Source organism: Balaenoptera acutorostrata, chromosome X (genome assembly GCF_949987535.1).
Source record: "Balaenoptera acutorostrata chromosome X, mBalAcu1.1, whole genome shotgun sequence".
Taxonomy (NCBI): Eukaryota; Metazoa; Chordata; class Mammalia; order Artiodactyla; family Balaenopteridae; genus Balaenoptera; species Balaenoptera acutorostrata.
This window is the reverse complement of record NC_080085.1, coordinates 65,165,799-65,178,686: the sequence shown is the minus strand read 5'-3', so window position 1 is coordinate 65,178,686 and position 12,888 is coordinate 65,165,799. Positions and strand designations below refer to the sequence as shown.

Below are 12,888 nucleotides of genomic sequence, written 5' to 3'. Positions count from 1 at the left end.
ATATGTTTTTGCTACTGGAAATGGAGAAAGAAATCTTGATATTTTTCTACTCCTGAAGAAATCTGTCTGAATCTCTTGAGATCAATGCCAACTAGAGTAATGTTTTTAGAAAGCTTTTATAAATGTAATGGCAGCTTGTTGATGCTTAAATTTATCCTGGTAATTTGTATGTGATATATGGAATGCTGTACATTTTTCAAGTGATTAAAGTTTCTTTACCTTAGAAGATGTTCAAATATCAGAATATCAAGGTACTGTAAGCTTATTAGAGCCTGTGGGGTAAAGTCATGTGAGTTTACATGTTGATGAGGGTTATTTTTCATTGCTAATGTAATTGAAAGACGCCTTTAAAAATTCTTAGTGCTTTAAAGTGAGGCAAATAAATCTCCAAGATAGAAAGACTAGAAAATTAGAAGACAGTCTAAGTCCTGAGTACTTCCTTTATTTTTTCTTTTTGATTAACAATTATTTGCCATTAAGGTACAAAGCATTGTTCTAATTTATGCAGAAGCTGTAGAAATGAATTAGATTTTCCATTACTTAATTAAAGTTTTAAGTTAAGGTGCTCCATCTTCTCATTGTTTATAACACCACTGTATATTTATATTTTAATCTTTTGCTGTGTTGAAGACCTCATTATCTTCTGTGTTATTTACTAGACCCCTTGATGTAACATTGCTCAGTCTTTTAGAGGGAAAAAATGTCACAAAGTGACATTGTCACACTAAATATTACCTTTTGATGTTTTCCCTTTCAACATGCTTCAAGATTGTTGATCCAAAAATCAGTAACCCATTTATGGCAATTACTTTTTGGGTCTCAACTGGTGAGGACAAGAAGGCACTTTTGCTTTCTGTAATTCCATTTTCATAGCTTGGTCCAGAGCTGATAACTCTTAGGATTCAGTATTGATACACGTTTATGTTTGTAAAAAACTATGCCCTTGTTCATTAATTATTGATTATTATGGCTACTGAAGAAGCATTATTATATCCATGTAGTTAAGTAATTTTTTGAGGAAACACTTTAAAATTAGCAAGCCTAAATCTTAAGCCTAATCTTTACTATCTTTTCAACTACTATATTTTCTCAAATGATTTACTTTTTATATTTTTGTAACCTGAGCAGTAATCTAGGGCCTTTTAAAAAATTATAATAGGCAAGATATTTGCATATTTTTAAGACTAGTTGGGAAATTTATAGATAGCTTTGTTTTATAAGCTAATTCAACAAGCCCATGTACAAAGACACTGTGGTATGGGCCATGGGAGATACAAGGATAAAAGAGACTGTCCCTAATCTTAAGAAAATTACCATATAGTAGTAAAGACAAAACATGTATGCAGGTTACTCTAGCATAAGATAGACTGTGAAGAAGTAAATTGTACTTTGTTTCTAAATATATATATTTGTAAGCCAGAATAATAAGAAAAAGAATCAGTTATGTAAGATCAACTATATTAAATTGTAAAGCAAAAATGTTATACGCATGGAAAGCAAGTGGGATAGAATTAATTAACTGTATTATATACTTGCCAATGAGAGAGTTACAGGCTACACAGTACCTTAGTAGCAAATGACGGTAAGAAAGCTGGTATAAGTCGAATAGAAGTATATTACAAGTTAAATCTTTTAAACATTAATTTCAAAAACTATTTAGAGAAAGTAACTTCTGTATGAGTAATTTGTTATATCTCAATATTCTTTGTATAAATGTGTCTGTAAGTTTATTATGAAGGTGTTTTACTTAGCTATGCTAGGCTCAAAGGTATGCCTCTGAATTTGTTGGGGGGGGCATTCATTAGATCAGATTTTTAAAGATCTGAAATTCTTTAATAGCTAATGGATGGCTTGGTATCATCTTCAACTAGGTTCTTCAGGTATGGCCACTCATAGAAAAGAGGACATGTTGGCATGGTCATGCAGGAGGAGGACTCCACACAGACCCGAAAGAAGGGGTAAGAGACAATAACAAGTACCTGGAAATTCTTATAGCCGATTGGAAGATAGATATATTAAAGATTGTTATATTACAGAATATTTTGATTGACTCATGTAACTGCAGGTTTTCTAATACAAAACCATATGAATTGACCATGGTTATATAGATCAGATTTTCTCAAGCTTAAGACAAAAATATTGTGATTGACTAAAAAAGAAAAAAAGTTAGTTGCCAACCTAAGTATTTTAGTTCTTTATTTTAAATAGCATTGGTTGTGGTTATTTGTTATATAATCTAGCATTATATATAGATAAATTACATTTAGCTCTTATAAGTAATGTGTATGTGTGTGTGTATGTGTGTTAAGGTTAATGTTTTCCCTTCTATACTCTTGGTTTAAAAAGATTCTAGAATGTCCCCTAGCTTCATGGTAAATCCTCCATTTACCTGACCCATTTATTTAATTATCCATATTCTTTATCATTATCATTATACAGACAAGCTAAACAGTAGGGCCACTGAAATCAAAAAATTTAATTGCACTACACTTTTTCTAAGTGAGTGAAACTGTCATTGGAATACTGTTATACAATTCTCCATCTGGCCCTCTTTCTCTAAGCTTGCCTTTATTTTCTTCCTCTAACTTCACCCAACCAGTATATGCATGGTATCTCTAAGTAGAAGTGATATTTTCAGGTTTATTGGCAAGTGAACAAATTTTATGTTAAAGTGCTCTCTAAATTGTAGAGAGATAAATAAATTTTATTTTATTGGTGCGAGGTGATTGGTAAGAAAACCTTTCCAGTGCTTTTCTCCCTGTTTCTTTAATCCCCCATGTAGCTTCTTTCACAGAACTCAAAACACATCACATTCATGTTTCTATCCCATTTTTACATATTAACATTTGTCCTGGTTGTCTTTAGAAACAACAAAGTATTATAAAATAGAATTTTAAAAAATTAATACAAATACTGAAATTTGTTTATCCATATATTATGGATATATGGGTATGGCATGATATCATATCATTAGCATAATATTTGCCAGCTTTCAGGATTGTCACCAAAGCGTCTTAAGGATAGTTTGTAAGTAATGTTCTAAACACACCAAAAATATGTTGACTAATACAGGAAAAGCAGTCTTAGACCAAAGCAATATAAACTTCAAGATAGATTCTTTATTCTCCAGTAAAATAAAAACAAAGCAAAAATCATTGTAAATCTTTATATTTGGTCTCTTCTTTATCATTTGTTCCCTGACATCTTTGTGTTACTTTAGCCTCATTAGCTAAAAAGAATCATAGAATAATAGAGCATGAAGGCTACACCAGAAAAGAGGCAATATGGAATTGCAGTTAAAAGCCTGAGCTCTGGAGCCAGACTGCCTAGATTTGAATCTTGGCTCCATCATTTCCTACTGGAATGACCATGAGCAAGATACTTAATTTCTGTATGTATCAGTTTCTTCATCTTTAAAATGGGACTGATAATCATAGCAAAGGGGATTTGAATGAGTTAACTCCTCACACCATGCAAAGCTCTTGAATAGTGCCTGTCACATAGTAAGTATTCAGTAAATATTAGCTGCTGTTACTGTAATGTGAGATTGTTGTTAAGTCCTATACTCTGCTGTTGTCCATTCATTTTACAAGTATGTATTATTGAATACCTGCGTTGTGCATAACTCTGTGTTAAGTAACTGGAGATACAGTAATGAGCAAGACACAGTCCCTGCTGTTCAGAAACTTAACAGTGTAGATGGCAGAATATCTAAACTACCATGTAGAAATTTTATCACTCTGACAAGTTATAGATTTTACCTTATAACCAACTGAAACTTTTATCACTTTACTTTCTATGCATTTCTACTTGTATGTTCTTAAGCATTAATAATGCTACTCAGAAGGTATTTAAATCATTTGTTTATCCAGTGTGGCTATAGTAAAGGGGTTGTGAAAAAAGAGTGGCAGTTTCAATATTTGGAAGCTCCTGTTGTTAAAATAGATGAATTAAAGTCTTACTTGTTTTATAATAGAATCTTCAGATTTTTAAAGGATTTTGGAACTTTGCTCCTGCATTTAAACTTTATTATGTGCCTCTTTGGGAGAAGCATCCGTTAGTAAATTTAGATAATCCTGTGCTCATAATAAAAACACGAATAATGCAGAGCTTAATATAAGGACTGCTTCCTGGACTTTGCTTGACATACTCTTTTTTTAATGTTAGAAACATATCCTCATTGATTGGATATTGTCAGAAGCTAGTAGTATTGAAAGAGAGATTAGCATTTACTAGAGCAATCAGAGGCTTTGATATAAATATTGATATAATCTAAGAAGTGAAACAGCAACTTAGAGTATTAAAAAATGGAGGATTGGAGAGAGAATGGAATAATAAGCCTCCAGGCTTGTTAAAATGAGTGGACACACAGACCAGTGGACAAGAGTACCTGTATGACATGGAGAGGCCATTTTTCAGCTCTGATTACATCCATCATCAAGCAGCCTTATGATCTTTATTTAATTTCTCAAATTGACTTCCCTTTGAGATAGAGAATTCACTGACTGGCCAATGCGAATATCAGTCAACTTGGTAGTTTTTTTAATTATAAATTATTAAACTGTTGGGTTCAAATCAATCTCATAGGTAGAATAAGCCATTTTTTCCTAGGGCCTTTTCACTGCCAGATAAGCTCTTCATTGCAGTTTCAGACCAACAGAGCTTAGAAAACAAACTTTGAGGTATAGAGAAAGCAACAATAATTGCAAAGCTTTTCCTGACAATTAATATATCTTTCCTCTCCCACCCATAAACTCATTATGCTTATATCCCCAATAATGTGGGAAAAGTTTTTCACTTACTTTCTAGATTTTTCCATTAGATATCTACTCAAATTTCTTATCTTTTGACCTAGCTTTTATCAAGCCACTGTTATCCCTAACAGTATTGAAGTAGTGGTTAAAATTATTCCTTTAATTGCAGTTAGTTATCTTTAGCTTGGATTGAAGAGACAGTTCTTTGGATGGTTTGCTTATCCTTGAAATTGTGGGCATTTCCAAAGTCTCTGCTAAATTAGTTCTTTAGAGAGAAAACATTCAGCCTATAGCCCACATTTATACAATACAAATAGCATCCAAAATTTTTTGGTATATTTTTTTTCTTCCTCTCCATAAGTTTTGCCTCCAAGTAGTTTCCTTCTAAACCAATCCCTTGATTCTGTGAGTTAGAACATTTCTTGCTAGTGAAATTTAGGAATGTCTCTAAAACCAGAATTCTTATATAAATTCACCTTGCAAGAAAAGGTGATTCTGCTACCTTTATCAAAAATCTTTTTTTTTTCTTACTCTTTCATTTTCCTATCGAAGCCCAGTGGGCTTCACTCCCTTGAAATGAGTGGACTTTTGGTAGAAAAAATTGCTCTTGCTTCAGTGCTAAACAGCCTTTTCTGGTGAGAAATATGAAATCACTGACTTGAGAAGCAAAATGTATTCAGTTTATCAATATACAGTTATCTTTAATATCTGAAAATTCTACCAGGTGAGCTGCTCCAGGTGTGTTTTAATTTTTTATTTGTCCTTTTTGTGCCCTGTCCACATGGTTATTAGCTATAGATATTCACTTACAGTACTTATGACTATGAGCAACTGCATCTTTCCCTCAGGTCATGCTGTTGAATTGAGCAGTGCTGCATATAAGCAGTGGCTTTCCAGTTATACACTATTGGGTCAGGGACTTCCAGTGTTACTTTCGTGTTTGTTTTTGGCCTACTGTGCTGTTTCAGTGCCCTGTGTACAAGTAGATATTCCTTTCATTATTTTTTCTTACCTGCCCAGCCTCATAAAGCTTATTAAGCTATATATTAATACCAAATAAATAAATATTTAAAAATCCGTGAAAAGTTGTGATGACTTAATAAATCAAGCATTTAGGTGTTCCTCCTGGAACTTGTCCTCATGTGTTTAAGAATAGTTAATTCATTAATTGAATAAATATTTATTGGGCATTGTTTCTAGTATCAGTCAAGTTTCTTCTCTGGTACCTGCTGTTTTCTTTTTGTCCAGCTTGTTTTCACTTACTTTCATCTCTTCTTTGACAGCTCTCTGATGTCTCCAAACCTTTTCTTCCAAACTCATTTCTAGGGGAAAAAAATTCAGTACAATTTTGTTATCATTCAAAGATCTTAGTGAGCCAATTTGAATTCCTTCTTTTGTTACTCTTGTGTTTTTATTCTGAATCTAATTGCTTTCCTTTATTATGGCTAGATAATTCCAGTATATAGTTGAGACCTTTCTAAAAACTTTTATTCCTCATACTAACGTAGTAGTAGTTTTACAGTGTAATGGGGCTTAAAATATCAGTTTCATGTTTTGAACTTGAGTCTATCTAGCTACAGCAAGAAGGCCACATTGTATATGATAGCAGAGGAGGATAGTAGATTGACTCCTACTTTTACAGGCTTTTTAATATTTCTATAGTGTTCACTTTAGAGAACTTTTGTTATCATGATGTAGTGATCACAGTTATGTTTTTAAAACAACTTCTAAATTCTATGTACTGTGAAAATTATAAACAGAAAAGTTAAAGAATTTCATAAAATTTCATATTTTCTGTTTATGTGTAAGCAAGGCTTAAAGAAAAACTATGATATCAACCGTTGATTACTTCAGGAACTTTGACCCTTGAGAAAGAACTTTCTTTTCTTAAATCATTGGGGTTTTTTCCCCCTATACTATAATTACTCCTTACATAGTGTATTTTCAAATAATTCAATTTCTTGTCATCCTCCTTGATCATTTCGTACATTTCTCACCTTTTCTTTAAGAATGTGATCTTAAAATGGTGTATATGCTATTTGTATTGCTCAGCCTGAAATGGAAAGATGAGTTGATGTGAAGATGGTATCTGATTCAGTCTCAAGCTGCGACTGGTCTCTTTTCAGCTTTAGATAAGTCTTTTGTCTTTCAGGATTACCATTGGGTGTCCAGTACGAATTAACTGTGGTGATTTTGAAAGGGGGTATATTGTCATTCAGGATCTGGCCTTTCAGGAGGCCTTCAATTTTATTTTACTCTTGTACAGCAGGAATAAGTTGGTTTAAAATACTTTAAAAATGTGCCTCAGCCTCTGAAATGCCTCTTGATTTGGCCTGCTCTTTAAAAAAGATGTTATTTTTCAAACTTTGTAGTTTATCTAAACTATAACTGAAAGACATGTACTTTACAGCCTAATGGACTCATAATGCATGATTACACAACTTTAGAACCCATTTTGTTAAATGAGGTGGTGACATTTTATGCACTATTAAGCCAACTAGAATAATTTTCTTGCTCTTAGCCATAACTTCTCTGTGTCCTTATTGAAGAAATTTTGGGGTGTGTTGTAGAAGGTTTTTGACAAGAGAGAGTGTTTCTAAAGATATGTGGAAACAGGGCCTTTTTGCTATTATTCCATCAAGAAAAATAAGACAGACGCAACTTGTGAAATGGGGAAGTAGTTGAAATGTCGCAGTTTGTGTTATAACACATCAAATTATATTTGTTTAGTATTAGTTCAATTGGAAAAGTGAATTTTAAAATTACAGCTTTATTCCCTTTTTAAAAATACGCTACCAGTTATGAGAGCTCATATGTGTGAGTGTATGTGTGTATAAAATAAAGCATTAAGAGCTATACTTTCAGCATTTCATGTTTTTGCAATCCAGTGTATTTAAAGCAGCTCAAGAAGGTAGTCCTGTTTTCAGTACAATATGAACAGTTTTATTTCTGTTACTGTTTACTCAATAAACTGAATAAAAGAGACTAGAAAATAGTTTGCTGAGCCTTGGATGGAATAACTATAATATAAAAGCTACCCTGTATAATATAATGTGTTGTCCTGGGTTTCTTATATGTTGACAGTTTCCCCCCATTCTTTGCTGTGCAAATCTACTTGAAATTGTCTAACTTTTCCCCCCAAAATGAATTAAATTTTCTTCTTATTATATGTGAACTACAGAAAACAAGAAAGCAAAAAGAATATTAAAAATCATCAATGATTCCATATATTCACAGCTACTGATGTTAACACTTTGGGGGTATTGCTTTCCAGATCCATTTGTATGCATGTGTAAACTCATACACACATAACAATTTTTTCCACAAAAAATGTTTTATACTCTGTTTTTTTCACTTGATATGTTTCTGTGTCACTGCATATATTTCTGAATGGCTATATTTTGCTGTATGCATTCACTGTAACTTGTTTACATGATTCTCCACTGTTGATCATTTAGTCTAAACCCAATTTTTCCCCTATTAAAACAGCATGGGAATAAACATCCTTATGGCTAAATTTTTCATCCCTTTATTCAATAAATATTCGTTATTCCTTGAGTACCTTTACTGTGTGTCAGCCATTGTGTTTGGTATTGGGTTACAACAGTGAGCACAAAACACAAAGTTACTACTCATGTGGAATTTAAATTCTAGCAGGAGAGCAGTTGTTAATCAGATAATCACGTTGTGAATATGTAGTTTATAACTGAAATGGATTCTCTGAAAGAAAAGGAATACTGTTCTGTGAGAGAATATAGCCAAGGATCCTGACTGGGGTTAGGGAAGACCTCATTGAGGAAGTGCTGCTTGAGCTGGCAGTTAACTAACTGGAAGAAGTTGAGGGCATGTTGGTGTTTCAGAGAGAGAGATTATTCTAGACAAAGTGAAAGGTATTGTGCAAAGGCCTTGTGGCAGGAGAGATTATAGTCTATTTGAGGAGCTGAAAGAAAGGTAGTGTGGCGTGAACACTGAAAGCAGTAGTATAAGACATGACTAGAGAGGAAGCTAGGGGCCAGGGCAAGCAGAGCCTCATAAGCCATGGTATGGACTTTGATCTTTATCCTAAGAGTGATAGGATGCCACTGAAGGGTTTTTTTGTTTGTTTGTTTACTTCAATTTATATTTTTTATTAATTAAAATTGTATTAATTTTTTAAAAAGGTAACACATTCACATGGTTCAAAATTCAAAAAGAACAGAAGGATACAGAATTAAAAAAAAAATCTTCCCCCTACCCTTTTCCCCTTCCCAGAGGCAAACATTATTACCAGTTTCTTTGGTATCTTTCCAGAGATGATCTTTGAATATAAAAACAAATATTTGGGAGTGCCCATCTCTTAATAATTTCACCATAACAAAGCATTATCTTTGCTAATCTGATCAGATAAAAAATATATCAGAGTTGTTTTAATTTGCACTTTTTATTTTTATGAGTAAAGTTGAGCATCTTCTTATATTTAGGGCCATGTGTGTGTGTGTGTGTGTGTGTGTGTGTGTGTGTGTGTATATATATATATATATATATACATATATTTTTTTAGCAATGCTTTATTTTTATTTTTACTTTTTTTTAATTTTTGAATTTAATTTATTTTTTATACAACAGGTTCTTATTAGTTATCTATTTTATACATATTATATACATTGAAGGGTTTTAAACTGAGTAATATCTGATTGCAGGCTGAACTAATTAGACCAGGAGCAGAGCCAATGCAAGGAGATCAATTAAGAGATTGTTGCAGTGGTTTATGTGAGAAAGATGATAGCTTGGATTACGTTTGTGGTGGAAACAGAAAGAAGTAGACAAATTCAAGAGATTTTTAGGAAGTAAAATTGATTCAACTTGGAGAATATTCATATATTTTTTTAAAGCATTAAGTTCCCAGAAGTGGAATTCTCAACACAAAGGGCAGAATTATTTTAAAAGCTTATGGCAGATATCAAATTGCTTTCCAGAAAGATTATTTCAGTGCACTCTCCCATTAGCAGTGTATTAGAGTACCTATTTCCATATTATCTTCACCAACAATGAGCATTAACTTTCTTCTTATTTTTTAATACCTTTTACAGAAATTGATTAGATACTTCAATTTTTTAAATACATTTATTTATTTATTTATTTAATTTATTTTTGGCTGCACTGGGTCTTCGTTGCTGCACGCGGGCTTTTCTCTAGTTGCGGTGAGCAGGGACTACTCTTCGTTGTGATGTGCGGGCTTATTGCTGTGGCTTCTCTTGTTGCGGAGCATGGGCTCTAGGCACGTGGCTTCAGCAGTTGTGGCTTGCGGGCTCTAGAGTGCAGGCTCAGTAGTTGTGGCACACGGGCTTAGTTGCTCTGTGGCATCTGGGATCTTCCCGGACCAGGGCTCGAACCCGTGTCTCCTGCATTGGCAAGTGGACTCTCAACCACTGCGCCACCAGGGAAGCCCAGATACTTCAATTTTTAAAATGGGGATTATTTCACCAACTAAAATAATATAGTAGTTTGGGAATGTGTGTGTGTGTGTGTGTATATATATATATATATATATATATATATATATATATATATATTCTTATTTTGGCTTTGGAAAGTGTAGATTTCATTCTTAATATTCTGTTTCTAAAAGCTGAAACTAAAACAAAAAGATTTAATGGGAATGTTGCCTCGGGAACTTGGGAAAAAGAAAAATGTATGGTAGATTTAAGTCAGATTAAGTATGACTGGAAAGTTATGTTTTTGTTGAAATTTTTAATAACCCAGCTTCTGTTCTATATAGTCAATGCCAAGACTCATAATTTCCTAAACACTGTATTGTGACTGTGCTCTGTCATGAGGTTGGACGTAGGGTTTCAAAATATCTTACATAAACATACTAATAAAGAGGCCAAACGTATGTAAAGATTTTGACCACAAAGCTGGAAATACGGAAATGTTTCTTAAATTTTATGTAACATTTTGATAGCTTAATAGATAAGAAATAAATGTGTAGATAACTTTAAATAAATGTATGGATAACTTTTTGACAATATGAGGATGGCTATAGCTGAAAGTAAGAAATTTAGAGAAATAAGTAGCTTTTGGAAAACTATTGAAATAGTTTGAGTTTAAAAGATATTGACCTTAGATTCAGAATAAAAGTTATGTTTGTAATGTTTTCGTATTTTCCTCAAATATTTACATAATTCTACACTATTGAACTATATTTATTTTTGAAATGACATGTTACTCACTGCTTTTGTTCTCTCTTTCAACAGTTAAAAGATGTTGATACTCAGAAAATCATAAAAGCAATGCTCTCTTATGTGTGGCCCAGAGACAGGCCAGATCTACGAGCTAGGGTTGCCATTTCCTTGGGATTTTTGGGTGGAGCAAAGGTAAGAATAAGAGAAATTATGTATTGTTTGTTGCTATAACTAGGAAATACTATGACATTTTCTAGTAAAGAAACTTAGACTGATATAAGTCACTTTGGGGAGTATTGTCAACATTTAGGGCCCTCGTTTATGTAACTCTTCTATGCAGTCAGCAGAAATTATATGATAATGCCTGATTTATCTATGTATCAGACTTATAACAGCCTCAACCTAATGGAATTCTTCCTGAAACCAGTGTAAGATACAGGATCTTGGGTTGTAACAAAGCATAAGGAACTTGTAAAAGAAGCTCCTCAGAGTCCTGTTGGCTTTTATTTAATACATATTTCTGGTAAGCTTAGTTTTCAGTTCCTAGTAAATTGGAAAGAGGATGAAGACATTTTTAGGTACATTAATAGTCATAAGTGGTAAACAGCAGTGTGACATGAAGGGAAAAATAAAACAGGAAAACTTAAAAAAAAAACAAAAGCCAAAAAGCTGGGCATTTTGGTACATTCAGTATAGGGACCCTCTACATCTTAGCAGCCTCCTCAGTTCATCACTATACTGTAACACATTTTAATAAGGCAAAGTTATGATAATGCCTCTGGGCTTTCAAGAAGAACTCCTTTCAATTTATTCAGATTTTAAAGTCAGTGATTTCTATTATCTTTAGGTACAATATATAGTCATAGTACATATTATAGTCTCAAGTCAGGCTTCCTGGGCTCTGCCTCTTACTAACCTTGTAACCTTGGGTAAATTGCTTACTCTCCGTTCCTTGGTTTCCCAATTTGTAAAATAAGGTAAAATAGGGTTGTCATAAGAATTAAATAAATTAACATATAAAAGACTTAGAACAGTACCTGGCACATAGTAAAACATTTTATACGTGTTAAAATAAAAATAAATTTGGATTTCCATCAGAAATATGGTAAAAAAAATGTCTGCTCAAAAGTATAAATGAGATTTGGCTATAATTTGGTTATCATTCTATGTATAAGGGTTAATACATTGTTTTAGAACCCAGGTCTTATCACTTATTTCTTCTCTGTCTCCTGTGTGTTCCCTTTTATTTACTCATTCTTTACCCTATCCTAAAAATATTTACTGAGAACTTGTCATACAAGTATTGTTCTTGGCCCTACAGGGTATTCAAATATGAATAAAGCACATTTTTTCCCTCAAATTATAAGGATAAGACAAATTTTACTTATTGTCATAATACAACATAGGTCATAAATGATTGAAAAGAAGTACCATTCAAGTATTGGAGGGCTTCAAAGGAAAGAACCACCAATATGGGGAGTCAGGAAAGGTTTCACAGAGGAGGTGATGTCTGAGATAGGCCTGGATTGATGAGTAGGATAATTACAGGTATAGGAATAACATGGACAAGATGAGAGAGAACATATAGTATGAGTAGTGAGTAGTCCATTTTTGCTCTAATGAGGAGATAATGTTTCAGAGGAATTAGAAGTAATCTTGGAAAGATAAATAGAATTCCTACTGTGAAATACCTTAACTGTAAAACAAAAATTTATTTAATCATGTTGGAAGTAGGAACCTCTATTTTGAGTAGAAGAGTAATAAGGTTAGAGCTGTACTTTAGGGAATTAATTTGACTGTTGTATAAGATGAATTAGGGTGGTGAGAGACCTAAAGTAGGGATACCATTCATTCATTTTCATTTCATGCATTCATTCAGCAAACACTTACCAGCCAGTTAGGAGGCTAATATAATAGCCTAGATGAGAGGTAATAGTAGTTTGTACTGGAGCGGATGATAGAAATGGTAA

At 33.0% G+C, this 12,888-nt stretch overlaps 1 protein-coding gene across 1 annotated transcript in view; it reads left to right on the top strand.

Moving 5' to 3' along the window:
- ABCB7 (ATP binding cassette subfamily B member 7) overlaps positions 1 to 12,888 on the top strand; it is a 150,756-nt gene that overhangs the window by 75,158 nt on the left and 62,710 nt on the right. Inside the window, exons 3-4 of the mRNA XM_057537985.1 lie at positions 1,872 to 1,958; positions 10,991 to 11,110. Coding sequence (XP_057393968.1) covers positions 1,872 to 1,958; positions 10,991 to 11,110 — 207 coding nt within the window. The remainder of the gene's footprint in view (positions 1 to 1,871; positions 1,959 to 10,990; positions 11,111 to 12,888) is intronic.